This window comes from Sus scrofa, chromosome 9 (genome assembly GCF_000003025.6).
Source record: "Sus scrofa isolate TJ Tabasco breed Duroc chromosome 9, Sscrofa11.1, whole genome shotgun sequence".
Classification (NCBI taxonomy): Eukaryota; Metazoa; Chordata; class Mammalia; order Artiodactyla; family Suidae; genus Sus; species Sus scrofa.
Genome location: NC_010451.4, coordinates 55,953,726 through 55,978,510, shown reverse-complemented (window position 1 = coordinate 55,978,510; position 24,785 = coordinate 55,953,726). Strand labels below are relative to the sequence as shown.

The 24,785-nt window shown below is 37.6% G+C and overlaps 1 protein-coding gene across 8 annotated transcripts in view; it reads left to right on the top strand.

The window, feature by feature from the left end:
- The window catches only part of ARHGAP32 (Rho GTPase activating protein 32), a 274,275-nt gene that overhangs the window by 199,129 nt on the left and 50,361 nt on the right, over positions 1-24,785 (top strand). For 7 of the 8 annotated variants that reach the window (XM_021063135.1, XM_013979563.2, XM_021063134.1 and 4 more), the window contains one exon: positions 1,439-1,520. In XM_021063135.1, coding sequence (XP_020918794.1) covers positions 1,439-1,520 — 82 coding nt within the window. Of the gene's footprint in view, positions 1-1,438; positions 1,521-14,989; positions 16,106-24,785 lie in introns of those variants that run through there. The other variant, XM_021063136.1, reaches the window with a different exon arrangement.

Here is a 24,785-nt window from a genome sequence, read left to right as displayed (position 1 = left end):
CCCGTCGTGGTTCAGCAGTAATGAACCCGACTAGCATCCATGAGGACGCGGGTTTGATCCCTGGCCTTGTTCAGTGGGTTAAGAATTCGGCATTGCCATGAGCTGTGGTGTAGGTTGCAGACACAGCTTGGATCCTGCATTGCTGTGGCTGTGGTGTAGGCCATTGACTCCAGCTCCGATTAGACCCCTAGCCTGGGACCCTCCATATGCTGCAGGGTACAGCCCCAAAAAGACAAAAGAGAAAAAATTAAAAAAGAAAAGAAATTGAAGTAAGAATGCTTCAGATGAGGGATTTCCTTGTGACTTAGCGGGTTAAGGATCCAGCAATGTTAGCGCCGTGGCTTGGGTTCAATCCCTAGCCCTGGTATTGCTGCATGCCATGGGTGCGGCCAAAAAAGAAAAAAAAAAAAAGACTGCAGCAAATGAGTATGTGAAAATAATCCCACACAGATGGAAATTATACAGTTCAGAACTTCATGATGAATCATACTCTTGGAAGACAATTCCTTTCTTCCCCAGAGTCTGTCAACAGAAAGATGTACAAAGTGATGTAGTTTTCTTGTTTCAGCTTTAACATCTGCTGCTGGGCAGCCCAATTATATTCCTATCTAAGAAAACAACTATAAATATTGGTAAAAAAAACTTTCTTTTTTTCCATTTGTCTCCCGGCCCTTTATCTCTGTATTCACTCTCTTGGCCACAGTGTCTCTGGGCAATGTGGAGCTCAGTACTTTCCTAGCACTGCTCCTTGGGAGTGTACCTTACACCTCGAGCGAGTCTGCATTTAGGTCACATCGGTGTGTTCTCAAAACTGGAGTCTGTTACCACTGCTGAGATTGGCTGCTTTCTCTCTTGCTTTCCCACTTCTCTATCCATGCACTACTGGCTCCTTAGCAACAGTGAACTCCAGGATTTTAAGTGAGCAATTGTTCCACCAGTTTATTTTAGTTTTGTCATTTTTCATGGAATCTGTGAGAATGAAGGGAAAATTCACAATCTGAATGTGGTTTAGGGTTGACTTTTAAAAAAACCATAGAGAAGTCAGTCAACGTGAACGTTGGCAGTAGAGATGTGAACACAGCTCGACTGAAGTTTCAGCAAAGTAAATTATTAAGAGGTATAAATTATACCTCTTGCATCATGCATAGCTTGGTATCAGCCTAAATATTAAGCCTAAAAAAGTTTTGGAGGTTAAAAGCTCCAACTAGAAAAGCAGACTTAGATATTTAGACAAATAAAACACATAACTCTATATACTCATAGCAACAGATTGTTTTATTATTTGTTTATGTAATTGGCATCATCTGTGATTTAGAGTCTTGGAATAACAGAATCATTGGGAGGGGCTGCGGAGCACATTACTGGAACTGGATTGGCAGTGTTCACGCTGGTCTGTTCTCTGGTTTAGAATCCTCTCCTTACTGCTTCTCTTCTTTAGGTGGGACTCTTCCCTGGACACTGTGTTGAGTTAATCAATCAGAAAGTCCCCCAGTCAGTGACCAACTCAGTGCCAAAACCAGGTGAGTACGCTTTTTCCTTAGTGTGGTTATTTATCAGCTGCTTAAAGATAACACATTTTCTCTTCCAGTCAGGCACATAGCTTGTTTAGCTATTCTTTGCATTTATTGTCATAATATGCATTCTTAATTTTATGGGGTTTGGATTTTAACATATTCTTTTTTCTCTATTGATTATTTCACGAAGGTTTACCTACGTTCAAAATTTTAGACAATTTTAAGAATGACTTGCCCCATTAAGCTTTCTTATTTTTTGCTTTTACAATTCTATAATAGGAATATAGCTTATTAATGAATAAAATGATAAAAGAGAATCCCCAGTTTAAAAAGCTGATGAGAGATAGTATGATTAGTTGAAAATTAATAAATGAAGGGAATGTATATTTCATCGGTGCCTGTGAACATCGAAACTGTTGTAAACACCCTTTCTTATTATTTATATAGTATATTTACAGTGCTGTGTAAGTATGCGAAGTATTTTACAAATATGTAAAGCGATGTATTACAGGGGGTAAAAATGAAACATATGGAAATATTTCTTTTTAGTGGGGTGATTTAATCTGGACAAATCCTACGAAATACCTCATCTAGAACTTTCTAACATGATGTAAATTTTTGAGAAGAGTAAAAGCAAAGACTGAAAGATTTTGGAAGGAGGAGGTAGCAATCAATTTATTTCTCCTAGTTGTATTACCTACCCTCTCCCCTCTCCACCCTCACCCCAGGATTCTCAGTCTCCTTTCAAGGCATTTTTATCCTCTGTTAAGTCATCTTTTGAGGGGTAAATTTATTAAACATAAAAAAAAAAACCTTTCTGAGTAAGTACTTACTCATTCTTTAGTGGTTGTGGTGACTATAAGTTTCTTTCCTTTTGAAAATATGATATAATAACTTAAGAAAATCCTTTACCAATTAGCAACCCTAACCTCTCCCTTCCCCCCAGTCCTGAGCAACTACTAATCTACTTTCTGTCTTTGTAGATTTCTCTCTTCTAGACATTTCACACAAATGGAATCATGCAATTTATAGTCTTTCGTGACCGGCTTCTTTCACTTAGTATAATGTTTTCAAGGTTCATCCATGTATCAGTGCTTCCATTCTTTCTTGTGGCTAAATAATATTCCATTGTGTGGATAAAATAATGTTTATTCTATCCATTCACTTTGGGTTGCCCTTTGGGGCCATTATGTTTAGTGTAATAATTGGCGTACAAGTTTTTGTATGGAGGTATGTTTTCATCTCTTGGTATATATCTAAGAGTTGAATTGCTGGGTCATAAAGGTAACTATGTTCAGCCTTCTGAGGAGCTCCCAAACTGTGTTACAAAGTAGCTGTACTGTTTTGCAATCCAACCAGCAATGTATATGAGAATTCCAGTTGCTCAGTCCTCTTGATACTGTTCGTATGGTTATTGCTGTCTTGGTATGGAATGATACATCTTGGTGGTTTCGATTTGCATTTCCCCATAGCTGGTCATTTTTATGTATTATTACCTAATTGTATATCTTTGGAGAAATGTCTGTTCAGATCCTTTGTCCTTTTTTTAAAAAAATGGCTTGTCTTTTTATTATTGAGTTACAAGTGTTCTTTATTTATTCCAGGTAAAAATCCTTTATCAAATAATATGATTTGCAAATATTTTCTCACATTCTGTGGTTTGTCTTTTTCTTGATGATGTCTACTGAAACATAATTTTTTTTAATTTTGATGAAGTTCCATTTGTTTTTTCTTTTGTCCCTTATACTTTTGATGTCTTAAATAAGAAGACATTGCTTAATTCAAGGTCACTCTATATTTCCTTCTAAGAAGTTGATAGTTTTTGTTCTTAGATTTCAGCCTCTGATCCATTTTGTGTTAGTTTTTGTGTATGACGTGAGATCCAACTCCATTGGCTATCCAGTTGTCTGAGAACTATTTGTTGAAAAGATTATTCCTTCCCCATTGAATTGACTTGAGTCCCTTGTAGAAAATCTGTTGACCTTAGACACATGAGCTTATTTCTGGATTTTCAGTTCTATTCCATTGATCACTATGCCTATTCTTATGCCAGTACTATCCTGTATTGATTACCTTTGCTTAGTTAAATTTTGCATTTGGAAGTTCTCCTACCTTATTCTTTTTCAGGATTAATTTGGCTTTTCTGGATTCCTTGCAATCCTATATGAATTTTAAAATCAACTTGTCAGTTTCTACAGAGAAGTTAGCTGAAATTCCGATAGGGATTTATTGAGACTATATATCAATTTTGGAAGTATTACCTTCTTGTCAGTATTTATTAAGTCTTCCAGTCTTTAATTATGGGATGTTTTTCCATTTTGTTTAGACTTTTAATTTCATTCAACATTTTGTAGTGTTTTTTTAGAATATAAGTTTTGCATAACTATTGTTAAATTTATTTTTATTCTTTTCAATGCTTTTATAAGTGGAATTGTTTTCTTCATTTTGTTTTCTTATGGTTCATTCCAAAAGCATAGAAATACAATTAAGTTTTGTATATTAACCGTATATCCTGAAACCTTGTTGAAATGTTTAATAGTTCTGGTAGTTTTCTTTAATAGATTCTTTGGGACATTCTGTAAATATAAGATCATGTCATCTATGAATAGAGATATGTTTAGTTCTTGCTAATCTGGATGTTTTATATTTCTTTTTCTTGCCCATTTCCCTGGAGATATTACAGTGTTGAATAGAAGTTTTGAGAACAGTCATCTTTGTCTTATTCCTGATCTTAGAAGAAAGCATGTAGTTGTTCACCATTAAGTGAGATGTTAACTGTGGGGTTTTCACAGATGCCTTTTATCAGGTTGACAAAGTACCCTTCGATCCTTAATTTGTTGAATGATTTTATTGTAAAAGGGTGTTGGATTTTGTCAGATACTTTTTATCCATCTGTTGAGATGATCATGAATTTTTGTGGTCACTCTTTTAAAGTTATTAAAATGTAGCATCCAAAATTTATTGTTATTTCTTGCACATTATTTTTATTTCTGCTGTATAAGCTTAACTTGTATTGATTAGGAAGTCTCATCTTTGATCATTTTGCCTCAGAGTTATACTGTACACTGTTCTTAAGAGTTAGCTTAATATTGGTATTAAATTGTATCAGTTAAATGCTTCCTCATGTACTGAATGTGAAAGTGAATTTCTAATAGTGATAACCTCTAGAACTTTTAGAATTCAAGAAAGTTAATGAGTTATTGATAGTTCTATTTATTAAGAGACTTGTATGGAATTAACTCTAAATTAGTAATGACATATAATGATAGCATACCTTCGAAAGCTAATATTTTATCTTTGTGAGCAGCGTTACAGGGTTGACATTGGGAAATGTGCATTCTGAATACATTTTGAAAAGGATGATATAAATTCTATCTGCCTCAGGCTTGTTTCACACTTTAAAACTGTCTTTGCCTGCAGTACAAATAACTTGAATGTTCTATTTATTTTTAACATTGCCATCTGTCACCGTTAGATGCCAAATCTGAAAGATACAGCTATAGCTTGAGAGTGTAATTTAAAGCTCCTTATATTATTACACAACAAGGGGGCAATAGGGGAAATCTTCCCCTTGGAACTCTTCTTCGTATTCTCAATATGTCCAATTATTTGTGTATGTAAAAATAAAATTAATGAGTCACCATGTCCTACCAGGATAGCATGTATTCATGGCGCCTTAAGGAAAAGAATGTGTGCGTGTGTGAGAGAGAGAGAAGAAGAGGAAAGAAAAGAGCATGAAAGACAGAAGCTTGTCTCCAAGAAACTGGCATTTAGTTCAATCCCCACAGGTTCTGGTTTGATGGAAGATGAGGCTGAGGTGGGAGGAAGAGGAAGGAAGCACACGCGGATTTCTTTGTTTATCCTGCTTGGAGTTTACTGAGCAGTTGGATCTGTTTATTGGTATCTATCTTCAAGTTTTCAGTGTTCTCAGCTGTTATCTCCTCAAATATTTCCTTTGCGTCTTTCTCTCTTCCTCCTCCTTCACACAGCAGTGACGTCTCTGATGATGTCTCACGTGTTCTTTCTCCAACTTGGTACTTTCTGCTGACCTCTCAAAGCTCACTGAGTCTTCCCTCTGTACCAGCTTCTCTTCAACCCATCTAATGAATTCTTCCATTCTCATAGCAGGTACTTTGTTTCTAGGATCAGCATTTGGTCTTTTTTATAATTCCCATGGTGGAATCTCTCATCTTCCCACGTAATCCACCTCTCCTTCCAGAAAAAAAGAAAGAGAGGCGTTAGGGGAGGGAGGAAGGTGGAGAGTGGGTGAGGAGAGAAGAAAAGCAAAGCTTACTTTTGAGACATGAGCTTCTAAAAATGAAGGACCAGGGAATTTAGGCAAACCTTCCCTCTGAGAACAGTTAGAAAATTGGGATCACATATAAAAATATAATGTCTCTCTGAAGCACTGGAGGGTTAACAAGTAGTAAACAATTACTGAGCTAAGATGAAGCAGAAGAAGGAAATCCAGAGAAGTGACCCCAGTACATGGAGACCTTATCCCAGTTGATGGAATAGAGAAAAATCATGGCGAAAAATGGAGGTCAAAGCCCAGTGGACAGAGTTGCTAATAATGCCCCAAGTTTTGAGTTAGGATTTTTGTCAAAATTGACAACTGATTCTGAATTGATTCTGAAATTTGTATGGAAATGCAGGACCCAAAATACCCAAGAGGATTTTGAAGAACAAAAAAGTGGGAAATGTACTATAATAGATAGATATCACAACTTATTGTTACAGTTTCACTAATTAGGACATTGATACTGATGCAAGGATAGACAAATAGAACAGTAGAAAAGAATAGAGTCCAGAAACAAACCTGCATACACATAGATGCTTGATTGATGCCCTGCAGAGCATTGTGAAAAAAACAGTCATCTCAATAAGGTCTAGGTAACACTGGGTCACCTGGATAGGTGAGATATATATATATATATATATACACACACACATATATATGTATATATATATAGTCCTTATTTAGCTTCATACATAAAATCCTTCCCAGGCGAATTATCTGTGTATGAAAGGTAAAACAAAACTTTCCGAAGAGAATGCTATAGAATATCTTCGTGACCTATTTTCATGATCTGTGGTTAGACATAAAGCAGTAATCATAACTGAAAAACTTAATCATTAAACTTGAGTTCAGAATGTCATCATAATATGCTATTAAGATCGTAAAAAAAGGCAAATCGCAAAGTGAGATGTTTGCAGTACACATATCTAACAAAGGTCATGTAGCCAAATTATGTGAAGAATCAGTAAGAAAAGGACAGATGAACTGATTTTTTTAATTGAGTGATATAACAAATATCAAAATGCTGAGTAAGCAGATGACAAGATGTTCCACATCATTAGTCGTTAGGGAAATGCAAATTAAAACCTTTTTTAGGAGTTCCCATTGTGGCTCAGTGGTAACGAGCTCGACATATATCCATAAGGACATGGGTTTGATCCCTGGCCTCACTCAGTGGGTTAAGGATCTGGCATTGCCGTGAGCTCTGGTGTAGGTCGCAGATGTGGCTCTGATCTAGCATTGCTGTGGCTGAGGCGTAGGCCAGCAGCTGCAGCTCCAGTTTGACCCCTAGCCTGGAAACTACCAATATGCCTCACTTGTGGCCCTAAAAAGACAAAATAAAGTAAAATAAATAAAACCTTTTTAACTTTCCAAAACAGACCCCAGAATGATGAAAATTTAAGAGTAATAATACCAAAAATTGGCAAGGATGTAAATCAGTAGGAATTTCCATACACTGCCAGGGGAGGGTAATGTGGGACACACATTGTTTGGCATTACTTACCAAGTATGACATATGTGTTCCTTGCGATGCAGCAGTTCCACTCAGGTGTACATATAGAATGTTCATAGCAGCCTTATTCCTAATTGTCAAAAAACTAGAAAAACTCAAAGGTATGTCCATAATGGGATAAATGAAGGCACATTCCTTCAGTGGATTCCTCTACACCCGTGAAAATGAAATGAGTCATGGCTATATGTGCAGCAACATGGAAGAACCTCACAAAAATATTGAATGAGAGAAGCCTGATATATATATATGGTTATACTGTATCATTTCATATATACATACATACAAAGAGAGTTTAAGAGTTCCCTGATGGCTCAGTGGGTTAAGGATCCAGTGTTGTCACTGCTGTGGCTCTGGTTACTGCTGTGACGTGAGTTTGATCCCTAACCCAGGAACTTCCGCATGCCATGGGTGCAGCACCCCCCCCCCAAGAGACAATTCAAAATTGAAGAGTTCAAGAATGTTCTGTGGTGTTCGAGTTTGGACAGTGGTCACCTTTGGAGAGGAAAGAGCAGACAGATGATTAGGATGGGTGGGAGAGAGGATTCTGAAATACCAGTAATATTCTGTTGATCTAGGTGGTGATTACCCAGAAATGTCATGATGTTGAGCATCTTTTCATGTGCTTATTTTCCATGTGTACATCTTCTTTGGAGGAGTATCTATTCAAGTCCTTTCTCATTTTTGAATTAGTCACTGTGCGTTTTTAAAATGTACTTCCACCCCAGGGGAATATTCTTTTCAGTATTGCTTTAATATACAAATGTTGGAGATTATACTTTCAAAGTAGATTTTTATACTTGTATGTTGCGAAATACTCTGCAGCCCTCAAAAGACATGATGTGGAGGTATGTGTGCTAACCCGGGGAGTGTTTCTGTGATGTATTGTTTAATGAAAAAGCAAATCACAGAGCAGTGTAATCGCATTGTAAACTCATAGAAGAGGATCAAGGAGGATACATACTAACTGGAAAGGGGACTAGGATTGTGGGTCTAGCAAGAGACATTTCATTTTTTTCTGTTTGCTTGTGTATTGTTCAACTCCTTTGCAATGGCCATGTATTACTTCCCCTTAACTCCATCCTGTCCAAATAGGTAATTTCTTCGAGTCTTTCTTAATGCAAACTCTCCGTAAAATAGTTGTTTTGTGACAGTAGATTTGATGTAGATATTTTATTTCATTTATGTCCCTATGAAAAGCAGCACAGAGAGGTGGGAGCACAGGCCCCAGCCTTGAGTTTTAATCCCTGTGCCACATTTTACTGTCCATGTGCATGTCATTTGGCTTCTCTCATTTTTAGTTTCTTTACCTAAGAAGTGAGGCAAGATGGTTTTGAAGATTAAAGGTAAGTCATTTAAAGCCCTGGGGGAGTTGCCATTGTGACTCAGCGGTAACAAACCCACCTGGGATCCATGAGGACGCAAGTGCCCTCCCTGGCCTCGCTCAGTGGGTTAAGCATCCAGTGTTCCTGTAGAGCCGTGATGTAGGTCACAAACACGGGTCAGATCTGGTGTTGCTCTGACTGTGGCGTAGGGCAGCAGCTGCAGCTCCGATTTGACCCCTAGCCTGGGAACTTTTCTGCATGCCATGGGTGCGGCCCTAAAGAAACCAAAAAATAAATAAATAAAAAATAAAGCCCTTGGATACCTAATAAATATCAGCTGTTATGTATTGATTTATATGTATCTACTATGTTATGTCACCTAAATTCAGGAGTTTCTAAAACTAGGTCTATTTAGTTTATGTAGATATTTAATATATTATTTGTTGGTATAAATCTGTATGCCACTATTTCAAGTTTTACCACTGAAAAAAAGGGAATTGCAGTAGTTTTCATGGGACCATGGTGAGAAAGGGTGCTTTTTTGAGCCACACGGGAAATCTGGAAGATCACTTCCTTGGATGGTCACTTGAATAGAGTTTGCATCATAAATTTTGTCTGAAATTCTTTTGTCAGCCGACATAGAAGTAGCTGAGGCTTTCATTTGGTGGGGATGACAGTAATTAGATATAATGCTGTTGAAATCCTTGTATTAATTTAAGAAGTTTATAAGGTAACAAATGAGCCTGAAATTGTAGCATAATTTTGAAGTAAAAAGGTCTTTGTATTGTTCTTTTAGGAAACTGGTCCTCTAGTATCTTACTTTGTTGTCTTACAGTTTTACCTGATTATAGTTTTTTTACCTTTATATTCATTTGTTTGCTTCTGCATTGTTTCTGTTTTCTTTCTTTGAGCTTCCAGGACTTTGCTCTTCTGTAACCACGTATCTTTACATGAGGTGACCCACCTAATAATGTAGGTTCAAGTTTTTACTTATCACACGTGAAAGTTTGTATCAAATAGTCTTCCCATTGAACACATGCGTACTTGTATTCTGGAGGCAGATACCTTAATAGAAAGATATTAAAATCTGTACCCTAGAAAATGTTGGTGTAAGATTTAAAGGAATTCCAAGATGCTGGAATGCCCTGGGAGGTTTTCTGTCCCAATACACTGTAAAGGTTTCATCAGGATAAGACTTTCTCCCTCTGTATCTGGCAAAAACAGAAAATCGTAACACCACATATTTGTAGTTGGGTAGAGTTTGTGAATGACTGTATTTCCATTATTTAAGTCGGAATTTGAATCTTGATACAGCCCTGCAAGGGACTAGGGATGGGGAATGTACTTCTGTCTTCCACACATCCTTTTTAACCAGTGGAGCAGCTGAGACTCAGAAAGGCTCCACCTGAGACTCGTAACTGGGCTTGCAGAAGTCTTCTGACCTCTCACAGTAATCACAGCCAACACAGGTAGCCCTGGCTGTGTGCCAGGACTGGATCAAGTGTCTGAGGTGGATTAACTCATTTGCAATTATTTGACTCAAACCCCAGAATTCCACCCACTGTGGAACCTTGGATTTCTATAATAAAGTTTATTGTTCTCTCTCTCTCTCAAAACAAATATTTATGTAGTATCTTCTGGTTTTATTACAACAGGAGTGAATAAAGATGTATTTCTGTATATGAACAGAACTTAAATTAGGGCAAAAGATGTGTTAAATGGAGAATGAATAGAAGTTCTTATAGGAACCTACTTCATTTGCTCATTTTGTTTTAACCATCATTGTTTCTATTTTTAAATTTTTTTTGTCTTTTTGTCTTTTCTAGGGCTGTGCCCACGGCGTATGGAGGTTCCCAGGCTAGGGGTTGAATCGGAGCTGTAGCCACCAGCCTACACCACAGCCACAGCGATGTCAGATCCGAGCCTCATCTGCAACCTACACCATAGCTCATGGCAACGCTGGATCCTTAACCCACTGAGCAAGGCCAGGGGTCAAACCCACAACCTCGTGGTTCCTTGTCAGATTTGTTAACCACTGAGCCACGACAGGAACTCCTAGCCATCAGTCTTTTTAAAGCCTCTTTCATTAAAAAAAAAAATCTTTCAATCTTTCCACCTCCGACTCTATTGTGTCATCTTCAGCCATCTGCCTCTTCCATTCTCCTCTGCTCTTTCTCCCTGGGTGCTCCCTGGGCTCTACTTCTGTGTCCACAGAACATCTCATGTGGCTTCATAGCTTTCCCTCTGCTCCTGCCATTCCTACAGTCTAAAATGCTCTCCTCCCTGTTTTGCCCATTTGAAATCTTCCTTGTATTCTGAGACTCAGGCCATAATCTCCTTGTCCATGAACCCTTTCCTGACCTGTCTCTCCCCAGGCCTTTGTCCTGTTTGCCGCAGTTCAGATCTAATAGCAGCTGTTTCACTTGCTCACAAAGCTGCAGACTCCTCACAAATGACAAGTGTGTCTCATTCATCTTTGTCTCCCTCACAGGGTATATGCACAACGAATGCACAGTCAATGCCTATCAAATTACTCTATCTTAATATTTACTACTAACATAAAATTTTAGAATACAACTTTCAACTTATAATCCCTGACTTAGGAAGATCTCATTGGTTTCCCTCAGTGCCAGAATTATATAGAAAATCTTTAGCCTAGAATTTAAGGTGCTCCATAAATACTAGTATTAACATTTTTTTTTTTTCTTTCTAGGGCCACATGCACAGCATATGGAGGTTCCCAGGCTAGGGGTCCAATCGGAGCTACAGCTGCTGGCCTGCGCCACAGCCACAGCAACATCAGATCATGAGCCACATCTGAAACCTACACCACGGCTCACGGCAACGCTGGATCCTTAACCCACTACGTGAGGCCAGGAATCGAACCCGAAACCTCATGGTTCCTAGGCAGATTCGTTTCTGCTGTGCCACGATGGGAACTCCTTGAATTAACTTATTTTTGTAACCTGTTTTTCCTTTTTCTCATCTCTACTCAGCATCAGTAATGTTTCCTTTCTGTCTCTTAGTATACTTTGAGTTTTCCCCCTTCTGTTGCCTCTCCTCTTTCTTCTGCCTGAGATGACTTACTCTGTCCTTCACGAAGGCACCTTAGGCCACTGTTTCACAAACTTGAACATGCATTCATTCTGCCTGAGAGAGAGAGTTGAAAACCATAGATCATGATTCATTAGGGTGGGGCCTGAGGTGTTGTGTTTCTAATGAGCTCCCAGATAATTCCGTAATGCTGGTCCTAAGACTGTGTTTTGAAAAACAAAGGACTACGTTTCAGCCTCCAGTAGCTATTTCCAAATGTCACTCGTTTGGAAATAGTGTACAGCAATGAGTTATTTTATTCTGAATTTGCTACTCCATTTTTTCTCTTTTTTCCTCACCTAGATTGTTTTGCTTATGGATACATACTCTGTTTTATATTAATTTGCATCCTTTACACATATACATACTGTTTGTTTCAAAATAGTTGATTTAATCATTAGAAACATGAATAATTTCCACTATTGTTATCTAAAATATTTCCTAAACTATAGCTATCAAAAATGTTTCCTGGGAATTCCTGTCGTGGCACAGCGGAAATGAATCCGACTAGGAACCATGAGGTTGCGGGTTCGATCCCTGCCCTTGCTCAGTGGGTTAAGGATCCGGCGTTGCCGTGAGCTGTGGTGTAGGTCGCAGACGCGGCTTGGATCTGGCATTGCTGTGGCTGTGGTGTAGGCCGGCAGCTACAGCTCCAATTCGACCCCTAGCCTGGGAACCTCCATATGCCACAGGTGCGGCCCTGAAAAAGACAAAAAGACAAAAAAAAAAAATGTTTCCTAAACTGTCACTTACCCTTAGTCAGTGCTCGGGGTAGCCCCTTAATTGGTCTAATCCTTGCCCTAAATAAAGCAATTTTTCCATTTACGGTCATTTCCAGTATTCATTCATTCACTCATCGGACAGTTATTGAGTATATACTGAGTCCTTGGGCTAAAATAGTGAACACAACAAACGAACATACTGTTACTTTGCTGTTTGTATTCAAGTGTGATGAGAGGGAGAGGAAAAGGCAAACAAGTAAAGACCTACTATGGGTAAGTAGGTGCTATGGAGGAAAATGAAGCCTAAAACAGGGGTGAGCCCAGAGGGTAGGAAGTACTGGCACATGGTTCATGCGGGCTGTAATTTCGAAGGAGGTAGAATGGTCAGGGAAGGGCTCGTTAGAATGTTACTTTTGAGCAAAGAACTGGAGATGAGGAGTAGAGATAAGCACATACCCGCCTCCCAGAGAGGCAGGTGTGAGGACATTGAGCTGGATGGGTTCCCGGGCTTGCTAAAGGGTTTGGAGGAAGCCCAGTTTGTCTGGAGCAGTGACGGAAGACATGAGGGGAGGTCTGGAGGTGAGAGGTTCTCCTTGGGGCTCAGGTGCCACTGCGTTGATTTTGTCTTTCATTTAAACTTGGGTAGGAAGATGTTAGAAGGTTTTGAGCAGAGCTGTTGTTTGACCTGACTTAGCCTATTTATTTATTTATTTATTTAATTGTCTTTTTGCCTTTTTCTAGGGCCGCTTCAGCGGGATATGGAGATTCCCAGGCTAGGGGTCTAAGTGGAGCTATAGGTACTGGCCTACGCCAGAGCCACAACAATGCAGGATCCGAGCCACATCTGTGACCTACACCACAGCTCACGGCAACACCAGATCGTTAACCCACTGAGCAAGGCCAGGGATCGAACCCGCAACCTCATGGTTCCTAGTCAGATTCGTTAACCACTGAGTCACAATGGGAACTCCCCTGACTTAGCCTATTTAAAGGATCACCTTGGTTGCTGTGTTTAGGATAGGCGAGGAATGGGTACAGTCCACGAAGAGTTGATGGTGCCCTCGACCAGGATGGGAGCTGTAAATGGAGGGAGCTGTAAATGGAGATGTTTTTGGCCATGAAGCTGGTAGAATTTACAGACATACGGTCAAGGGTTTGCAGAATTCAGGTACTTTCTGCAGTAGAGCGATTGGAAGGTAGCCATTGTCTTTCCAGTGAGTTCTGTTGTTTCCCCCATTACCCACCACACACCTGCAACGGAGTTCATCATGCGATAGCCTCCGTTTTGTTAAATATAAGAGAACAATAACAGGTGGCCTCTCCTGTGCCCCAAGCAGTCATTAGAAGACAGAGCATAATGCTTTTCCATCAGCTGTATTTTTAAAATTTGTATCTTGAAATAAATTCTGGTCTCAGAAGAATCTCCAAAAGTAGTACAGAGAGGTCCCGTCTACGCAAAAGCCCACCTCTCGCAGTTGTAACATCTTGCATAACTGTACGTTATCAAAAGCAGGAGATTGACGTTGTCGCAATGCAGTGAATGAGATTGCGGTCCTCACCAGTGTGTGTACACACTCCTGTTCTTACCAGGGGGGTAGGGGGGTAGATGGCATAGACTGCAGTCTTTGGGTTTCAGGTGAGAGTTACTCTGACATTCTCCAGCGCTCAGGCAAGCGGTCCTCGGAAGTATTCATGCCTCTCCGTGCTCGTATGTTAGGTAACACAAGAGGCTTATGCGTTGTACTGAGGATTCCCTCCATGGTGTTTCTTCGGCATGGCTCCCCTTCCGCTTCCCGTCTATTCCCCCTCCTTCCTCTTGCTCTTGCCCTCCCTTGCTGTCTTCAGTACTGAGGAAATCCAGGAGAAGGGGTGGCTTTGCCTGCTCCACCGTGCATAACCCTTAAGAGCTTCATTTCCTATGCCACAAAGTCCATGCATCCACAGTCGTTCTACTGGTAAAAATTAAGATATTTTGTTCCTGCCACGTACTGGAAATCTCTGTCATCTTTCCTATTATGAAATCACATCAATTCATTGTTTTTCTTATTGTGGCTTACCATTTATCAACACTTTTATATTCAGAACTAGGATGAGAGAGAAAGGAATACATAAATTTGATCAGCAGCAGATTTTGGCACAGTGCATGATGAATACTCCCTGAATATCTTAAATTCAACAATTCCTGCTGTGTGACCTTGGCATTTAATCCTCTGCCTTGGTGTCCTCATCTCTGAGAGGAGAATAGTATTAGAATGAATGTCATAGGGTTCCAGTGAAGACTCTGTGAAGTACTTAGAATCTCTCTGGCACATAGTAACATTATTTTGTTTATTAAAAAACAAATCTCTGGGAGTTCCTGTTGTGGCGCAGCGGAACTGAATCCCACTAGGAACCATGAGGTTGCAGGTTTGATCCCTGGCCTCGCTCAGTGGTTTGGGGATCCGGCGTTGCCGTGAGCTGTGGTGTAGGTCACAGATGTGGCTCGGATCTGGCATTGCTTCTAGGCTGGCAGCCACAGCTCCAATTCGACCCCTAGCCTGGGAACCTCCGTATGCCGTGGGTATGGCCCTAAAAAAAAGACAAAAGACAAAAAAACCCACAATCTCTGAACATAGATTTATGTTGGTATTAGTAAAAAGTTATTTGGAACAGAAAGTATGTTAATCTCTTCCAATTCATTTATTTTTTCAAATAATTCTAATTGGGTTAACATTGTATAGTACTGTTCTTTGGTATAAATATTGAAAACTATAGAGCTATAGTTTTAACACAGGCAGGGTATAAAGTAGGAAGTCGTGCTCAGGAAAATTTAATTCTGGATTTTTAATTCTGAAAAAAACTTCAGGTTTCAAAACTTTTTATTTTATATTAAAAATTGTGCATTCCAATCTCAGAAATTTTCACTTAGAAGCAGTATAAATTGATAATTTTTTTTGACCATCTAAGGGTTACAAGCATAACACATTATCAGCAAAGACATTCAAAGGTATGTTTTCCTGGCCTATTGCTGCTGGCTTAATGATTCAGCTTTTTACCGGCAATACTTCCTGCTGGGTCAATTACTTTTCTTATTTTGGGGGGCCCTAGATACCATCATTTTATTGGATACACTGTCTCCTCCAGATAGCAAACATAAACAACTGAATAGTAAGTGACTTTTTAAAAAAATTAAAGAGTTAATTAAATATCAATTTCATACTAGTGTTTTCTAGCAGAAAATATGCACCTGTGTGAAGTTGGTGGGTGGAGTTATACTGGCAAAGCCTGTTCTGCAAGTGTGGTTGGGCTGGGGCGTTGCTGCAGTGTTGCAAAGCAGTACGTGCAGAGAGAGGGATTAAGCTCCTGCAGGGAAGAGCTCCGTGCACAAACAGGCCAGCTCGGCTTGATTAAGGACCAGAAACAGGGCCAAGAATACTGCTGAAAGGGGGCCTGAAAGCAGAGCTGGAGCCTCCGAGTTCTGTGAAGATTTCACTTGGAGGTGTCCTGCAGTGGATAAGGTCTGAGTTAGTGGGATGGTGATTCATTCCTAGCCCTTTTTCGTGGAATGGAGAGAGCTGTGGTAGCCTGTGCAGTCTACTGCTGAGTGCAGTCACTTGGAATAATTTTAATTATTGATCCTAAAACCTGTGCCACAGCAAGAGGTAAGGACATCTCAATAAATTATTCAAATGTTTGACTCCGGCAATTCCCAGAATATTTCACCGAGACTATTTTTATATTATATTCAGACTCCTTTCCTTGGCTGCTTTTAGGTAAGTGGTCAATTATTTAATTATCCAAAAATTGAACATTAAAGCTCAATTATTCGTCGTGATTGTAGAGAGATGATCGTTTTTTTGAAAGTAAATTGTACCATGTAGGTAGTATCTCTTTTCTTCTTAGTTTCAGAAAATACTCAGCTTTCTATTTCAAATCAGCTTATTAAAGTTTTCTAGACCTCAGGTTAATGTACAAAAATTTTCATAATTATTTGTTTCATCAGCAACAAGTTTAAAACATTTTTTGTGCTGGGTTAGTAACATCTCAATTAAGAAGTAGACAGCACTGATTTACTATAAAGGATTTGGTAGACTGTATAAAGAAGCTGTTCACATTAGCACAAGGAAGTAACCCTTTTGCCCTTTTATTTTCAATTCTTGTTTTTTTTTTATTTTCCTCATTGGAAATAGTAAGGAGAATCATCTTTATGCATGAAATACTTGTATTAACTCTGTTTTCCTCTTGCAGAAATTTTCTTACCATCTGGGTAGTATTCTGTATTTGTATGGTGCTTCTTCAAACTTTGGCTGTAAATGCTTTTCATAAAGATAATATGGAGACCACAGTTTCACCTGAATCACAGATCAGCCCTCTTAAGAAGTTGAACATTTTTCTTTTCTAGTACTGTCTAAATAATATTGATAATTTAATTTTCAAAACCATAAATGGGGGCGCCTCAGAATTTAGAGTTCTTTTTCATTGTCAACTTTTAAAGAAGCACCCATTGCTCACATGATAATGGTTTGAGACCATAACTTGTCTATTTTGCGTAGTACTACATGATATTCAGTGGGAGAGAGCAAAACTCTCAAGTTTCTTAGGTTAGGTTTACAGGTAGGACAGTTAAAGGAGGAAGGACTGGAAAGTGACGCCATGTGTGTGTGCATCTTCCTTAGTGATCTCAGCCCTGAATTTTGGAGGTACAACCAGATGCAATTAAACGTGGTTCAGAGCACTGACTCAGGTCCTGGTTAGCCCTGAACCATGGAGGATTCTAAAAGTGTTCAGACCAAAGATAAAGAGACATTATAGTGGTAAAGTGACTCCTGCTTATTGACGCTTAAGGGAGTTAAGTGGCTGGCATATGTAATTTCATGTAAGCATTATAGCAACCCCCGAGTAATAGGAATTGCTACTGTCATTCTCATTGTGTGTTTGAGGGAACTGAGACTTTTAAATAGGTCATTTTCTTAAGACCTTGCAGATTGGGGAGTGATTAGAGAGAGTGGATTCAGACCATTAGATTTGTCTGACTTCACAGCCCATGTTCTTATTCCCAAGGCTAAAGATCAGGTCTTCTGTAGGGCAGGCTTCTAAGACTTAAGCCTTCAAATAGAGTTCTCATGATCAATTCTGTCTTCTCTATATAGAACCTTTCCCCTCTCGCTCTTAAGGAGAAAAAAAAAAAAGCACGACCAACCGAAAAACAAACAAAACCCACTGCTGATCATATCAGCTTAATAAATTGCCAAGGGGTTATATGACATCAGAGTGAGTATGATTACATTTTAATCTAATAAGAAAAAAGAGAAGAATTTCAAGAAAAGACTTTTCACCCTGTTTTAAGATGAAGGTTCTAAATGTTCAGATTTCTAGAACTTCGTGTAGTATTTCTGATAGTCCTCTGTTACTGAATTGTTACTGAATTCCTAGGAATATGTAGTTATTATATTTTAATTTTTGTAAAAGAGATATAAATAAGTATTCTCTTAAAATATTATATTACTAGTTTTTAAGCTTTGTATCAAATAGTACTAGTTCATCTTAGAAAAATAAAAGCCCAGATTATTTAAAAATCCTTAGCAGAGTTGCTTCCACAGGCTATTTATTATACCCCATTCTCGTATTAGAATCCTTTAGTGTCAGGAATTTATATCCACCTCATGTTTCCTCCTACTCTCCTCTGTTAAAATGCAAATTTTTTGTACTCTATTTAGAAATGAAGTTAGTCAGTCTTTTATGTAATAACTGAGGGAGTAAAGTCACCAAGTTAAAAAACGTTTTTACTTTGTTTTTCTACAGAGTTGAGGAGCGAAACCAATCCCATTTATTGTTTTAATTTGTAATTTTAATCTTTCAATAAAAAACTGTCAGTTTTAGCAAGAGACAGTGTAAAACTTACATATTTCACTCTAAGATCACATGAGTTAAATTCGAGCCTTCTTTAATATTGGTTACTGAAATTCATGGTTCCTGGGAAAGTAAATGTATAATGTAAATAATGAGTGTCTTATTATAACCTGATGCCCATTTTCCCAAGGAAACTGAGTTTTAAAGCTCTAACACAGCACACCCTTTTGTGGGTTATCACTGTTTATGTCCTGCTCTGTGAAGAGCAGCAGCATAAAGTTGCTTTGTTTCATCCTTAATCCTGAAGAAGAGACACATTTTTATTCAAAGACTCAAATATTTTAGTTAACCACAGGCATGCTATTCCATGTGAGTTGTGTTGCATATTCTGAAGAAGCAGTTTACTGCCCGTTTCTGCTTCTCTTTTTCCAAGGGAATCATTCTTATCTGTGTCTGAAAAGCTCTTCTCTACGTTTTACCACAGATTTATTTTCTAGATCTATTTATTGGTGTCATCCATTTGCATTCCAGTCGGTAATGCCTTTGAAATGCCTCCTCTTCTCTTATGGGTAAATGGACGCCTATTTGACTTATGTAATTGTCAGTAGCTTTCCAGTTTTTCAAATAGGAGCCATTACTGTCAATGTTATTTTAATTTCAGTATTGCATGCGCATGGCATTTCTCGAATACCTGGTTTCCTCCCTTTGAGGTTGGAATGTACAGATAACAAAACCGTTACAGTAGTCCACATTCCAGAACCTCATCCCTGAGCTGGTCCCAGATAGTCCCCTAGCAGCTGTTGCATGCATCAGTTAGAGAACTGTTTTTTCTCTTACTTCCAAAATTGTTTTATGATATATTGATCAAAAATGATTCTGTTCTTTCTTGTTCTGTCATAGCTTAAGATTTAATATTCAGATTTATCTTGGACATCTACCTTGGGGTGGGTAGGTGTCAGTGAATATGAAGGTTAAAATTGCTTTATTCCTGCTTAAAAAGTTAGAAGTAAACTCAGTAGTTCCCAGAGAGACAGAACGTACAGATAATATTAACCTTTTTTTTTCCCCCTGCTTACTACAGTGAACTCCTGAAACCTAATTCAAAAATTAATCTTTATAAAGTATATGGATTTTCTAGTAAAAACAATATTATAAATGGCCATTACAGTGTTTACCAAAGACTTGCTAGCAGATAATTCAAAGAAATAATGGTGTATTATATGGCATGATCATCAATTGCGACTGTCTTTAACAGTTAAAGATAGTACACTTATGCATCAAGTTCTGGAAATAGTTATAAGCATGTTTCATAAATTCGTTATATAGGAGTTCCTGTCATGGCGTAGCAGAAACGAATCCGACTAGGAACCATGAGGTTGTGGGTTCGATCCCTGGCCTCCCTCAGTGGGTTAAGGATCTGGTGTTGCTGTGAGTTGCTGTGAGCTGCGGTGTAGGTTGCAGACACGGCTCAGATCTGGCATTGCTGTGGCTCTGGCATAGGCCGGCAGCAGTAGCTCCAATTAGACCCCTAGCCTGGGAACCTCCATATGCCACGTGTGCGGCCCTGAAAAGACAAAAAGACGAAAAAATGAAAAAATAAGAAATAATAAATTAGTTGTATAAGGACCCCTTACTGCTATTCTAAGTTTTCATGGAGAAAAAGAAAATAATTAATTTAAATCAATTTAACCTGAAAAGTGCAAAACCTAATTAATATACTGTGCATGGAATAGTAACATTTAACAATGATCTTTCTATTTTGAATTTTTAAACCAGCCCTTTCTAAGATGGTTTAGAAAGCTGAATTAACTTTTTTGATAGAGCTCTCCAGTGAAGTTTTAAATGATGTCCTTTTTTCTTCCTGATAAAATTTCCTAAAGTGCATACAGTTCCACAGATTCTAGAGCTTTCTATGCTGTTCTAAGTTTGTACTTTCTCAGAGTGTTTCATGATTCCTCAGGTATTTTCATTGAAATCTAGAATTCATAAATTGCCTGGTTAAACTTCTCATTTTTCATGTTATTAAACTGAGATCTAAACTGGTTAATTACCTTGTCTAAAATCTTGGCAAGTTCTTAAGCCATATCTCAACATTAATGGTCTAGTACACTTTCATTTGCTCACGCCTGGCCAATAATAGGCATGTTTAGATGGACAACTTTCACCAGACTGTTTTATTATTGGAAAGATCTAAAAGCTCTCAATTACCAGGTCATTGGATCAGTAGGTATTTCTAAATCTTCAAATAGAATTGCCAACATTTGATGCTTACTGAATATTTTTACTACATGCAAAAACTATGTATTTAGATATCACAGGATAGCACCACATAAACTAAAGAAAAGGAATTGAAACTAAAGATAGTAATACTTAGAGCTGGGTTCTTAGAGTTGGATGCTTAGACGAAAGGTATAAAGTATCATTCTTGATAACTATTATATTTGAGTCATTACTTTGAATTAATGGGAGACTAATTTGATTTTATTTAGTATACCTGTTCTTCTGACATATCGGAGAAAATTCTAGTGATCAGATACTGGTTATATTTTGCAATTAAATCATTTAGAGTGTGAGGCTAACTGAAACTGAATTTAAATTTGCATGTAAAGCATTGAAACATAATAAAGACTCAATAAATATAACTATACAAGAATGTTGTAATATTAGAATTGTAATTTATAGATTTTCCTTCAATTTTCATTAGATAGCTGGTGTAGGATTTAATTTATCTTTTTCTTCATCTTGCTTTTGTTGGACTGGGAACAGGCGAGTGGATGGGTCCAGAGAGGAGAGGACAGATCTAACAAAATAGACCAGAAGATTTACAGAGATAAAAATAGAGTCAGTGACAGAATTTCTTGGATGTGTCCTTATTCCACCAAATAAAAACCTACTCTGAGTTTGGTTTGCAAGAAATTCTTAACTCTGCTTTGGAGGGTGCTTTTTGGTGAGACAAAAAAAAAAAAAAAAAATCAGAATTATTCATATGTATTTTCAAGTTATTGACTTAAGAAACTTCTTTTATATCATTACTCATTCTTTTGCTTTGCTTGTATTAAAGCTTTTCTATATTATGGAAAAGGAAAAGTTTACACAAAGTTCTGTATTTCAGTTATGACAAAAAGTGTTTTTAGTTCAGTTTGTTTAATATTTGAGTCACATATGATTTTGCTCATCTAGACATTTTTCCTTTAAAAGTTTGGCAAGTTATTATTCTAGTGAATCAGCTTAATTTCCCCGTATGTTTATTTTCAAATAAAAGGTTTTTTTTTGGTTTAGTTTGAAACAATTTAATTGATATACTCAAAGCTCTAACTAAATAAGAATTATATTTTTCCCAACATGAGTGTGTGCTAAACTGGTTCAAAAGTTATGTTTCTAAGTTGCCCACAGATCCTTTCAGGACATATGACAGTGCATGCTAAAAATAAGTTAATTTTGGCATCTCTTGCCAGTATTCCTTTTAATTAATTTTAAAATACTGAGTAACACTGTTCACTTAGCCGTGTGATTAAGACTGTAAATGTATTTGTCATATTTCTTTGCTGCTATTTAAGGCATCAACAACCTATTGCAATTTGTTTTTAGAATTCTTTATCTGTACTGGTACCCTAATGAATTCTTTTATGTTTGTGTTCCATTATTGAAGTGCACTCGGATATATTTACAGGATTTCTGTATTTATTATTGTTCTCATAGGGAAGCTTGCCTTGGCTTAAGACTGTAGTTTTTCAGTTGCCTCTTGCCTTCTTAAGTCTTCTGTAGTCCTTTACATCCCTACAAAGGATACAGAAAAAGTAGGAGTGAAGGGGATTTATCACATCGGTATAAAAGAAAAACTTTTAAAAGTGCATGTAAATTTACTTTGTCACATTCAAAACTTAAAAATTAAAAAAGACAAACTAAATGATTATCTTAAAAGATACAGAGAAATCAGTTGGTAAAGGTCAGCCCTTACTCAGTTTATGTATCTTGGCAATTAAGAGTAGGGAGAATTTTTTTTTTAATTTTAATTTTTAAGTTTTTAAACTTTTTTTCTTTTTAAGGCTGCACATGTGGCATATGAAAGTTCCCGGGCTAGGAGTCAAATCAGAGCTGCAATTGTAAGCCTCTAGCACAGCTACAGCAACACTGGATCCAAGCCACGTCTGCACCCTGTGCCTCACCCACTGAGTGAGGCCAGAGATTGAACCTGCATCCTCCCAGACACTATGTCAGGTTCTTAACCCACTGAGCCAGAAGGGGAACTCCAGGAATAGGGATTTTTAAAAAATCCAGTAAAGGTTTCTACTCAAAACCCCAAGAAAATTTTATTCTTAATGGTGAGACGTAAAGAGCAGTCTATTTAAAATCAAGAACAAGATCATCATTTAGGAGTTACCGCCGTGGCGCAGTGGTTAACGAATCCGACTAGGAACCATGAGGTTGCGGGTTCGGTCCCTGCCCTTACTCAGTGGGTTAACGATCCGGCGTTGCCGTGAGCTATGGTGTAGGTTGCAGACGCGGCTCGGATCCCGCGTTGCTGTGGCTCTGGCGTAGGCCGGTGGCTACAGCTCCGATTCAACCCCTAACCTGGGAACCTCCATATGCCGCGGGAGCGGCCCAAGAAATAGCAACAACAACAACAACGACAAAAGACAAAAAGACAAAAAAAAAAAAAAAAAAAAAGATCATCATTTATTAAGGTTCAGTAAGATTAGACCAAAAAAAAAAAAAAGGAAAAGAAGAAATAAATATATTATTTGCAGATGATTTTCCATAAATCCAGAAGAATCTGTTGAGCAAGGTTGCTGAATGAAAGATATAACAGGAGTACGTAATATTTATTAAAATTTTTCTTCTGTCCAGCATGAAATGCTATTTAATTCTCATAATAATCCCATTAGGTAGTTGCTGTTTTTAATTTTTTCCATGAATGAAAAAAATGAAGGTCTGAGAATTAGGCACCTTGTCCACAGTCATACAGCTAGAAGTTGCATGGGCACAGTTGGAACCCCAGCAGTCTGACCCGCCGTGCTAATGTGTGTCTATATACCAGTAATCGGTGATTAGCAACTACATTTAGAAAATAGTTCCATTTATAACAATAATGAAAGTCATAAGGTTCCTAAGGATAACTGTAAAAAAAAGTGTGTAAGACCTTTTATGGAGAAAGATTAGAAAATTTTTTGAAAAGAATCTCAAGTAAGTGGAGAGATATACTATGTTCATGGACAAGAAGGCTCAATATTGAAAAGAAGTCAATTTTCCTTTAAGATAATCTATAATTCAGTTAAGCTTCAAATTCCCCAATGTTTCTTTCTTCCTATAATTAGGGAAGCAGATTCTAAAATTCATGTGAAAGAATAAAGGGCTAAAAATATAAAGGCAATTTGAAGAATAAGGAGGAGGACTCTTTTTTTTTCAGATATTAAGATCTATAAATGCTAGAAATTAAGAAAGGAATTGAAGAAGAGAGAGACTGGTAGAATTGACAGAACTCAGAAACAGACATCTCACACTAGACATATTTTTCATATAAGAATTAACCTAACAAATCAGTGGAGAAAGGATTATCCAATAAAAGATAATGAAATATTTGGTTGTGCATAAAGAAAAAAGTAGTGTGAGCATATCTCTACCTTATCCTAAATACACATTAAAAGTTCAAAGCAATCAAAAACCTTTAAAAAGTGAGAAAGCTTTAGGAAATAAAAGGTTTTTGAAGAAACTGGACAGTACATTTATGACCTTGGGTAAGGAAAGATATATTAAAGTACAGAAATCATACAGAAAGACATGGTTAGAAATTTATACAGTGAAAGATAAGCCAAAGATTAGGAGAACATGTTTGTAATGTGTGTAACCAATAGGAGACTCATTTCCAGATATATAAATTCTTGCCCATCAGTAAGAAAAAAAACAACAGATGGTACATTGGGCCAAGAATGTGAATAGTTGTTTCACTGAAGGTGAAGACTTTGTGATCAATGAATATGAAACAATGCCTAACCTGATTAGCAAGCACAGATATGCACTTCAAAGTGAAAAAAAAAAATTCATACTCACCAGATTGACAAAAATGGAGAATCTGGCAGAACTAAATAGAAAAAGAAATGATGAGTGGGAATCCAGAAATACATGTTATGGGAATGTTATGTTGTTAAATCATTTTAGAGAATATATTAGCAAATACTATATTTAGCTGAAATATGGTTGAAAAGTAATATACCCTACAACCCAGCAGTCCTAGTCCTCAACATGAGTGCCAGAGAAGTTCTCTCACTTGTGCCAGGAGATACCAGAGTATGCAGTGTAATATTGATTGTAATAATAATAAAAAATTGGAAACTCTCTAAATGACAGTCACAGTTGTAGTATGTACTTATAGGAGAATACTATAATGCAGTTAAAATAAATATCCTTGGGCCGCAGTTATATGTTCTCAGTAGATAGTTTTGGAAAAGGTTTCATATGATTCCATTTCTGCAAATTTTTAAAACGTGATAATAT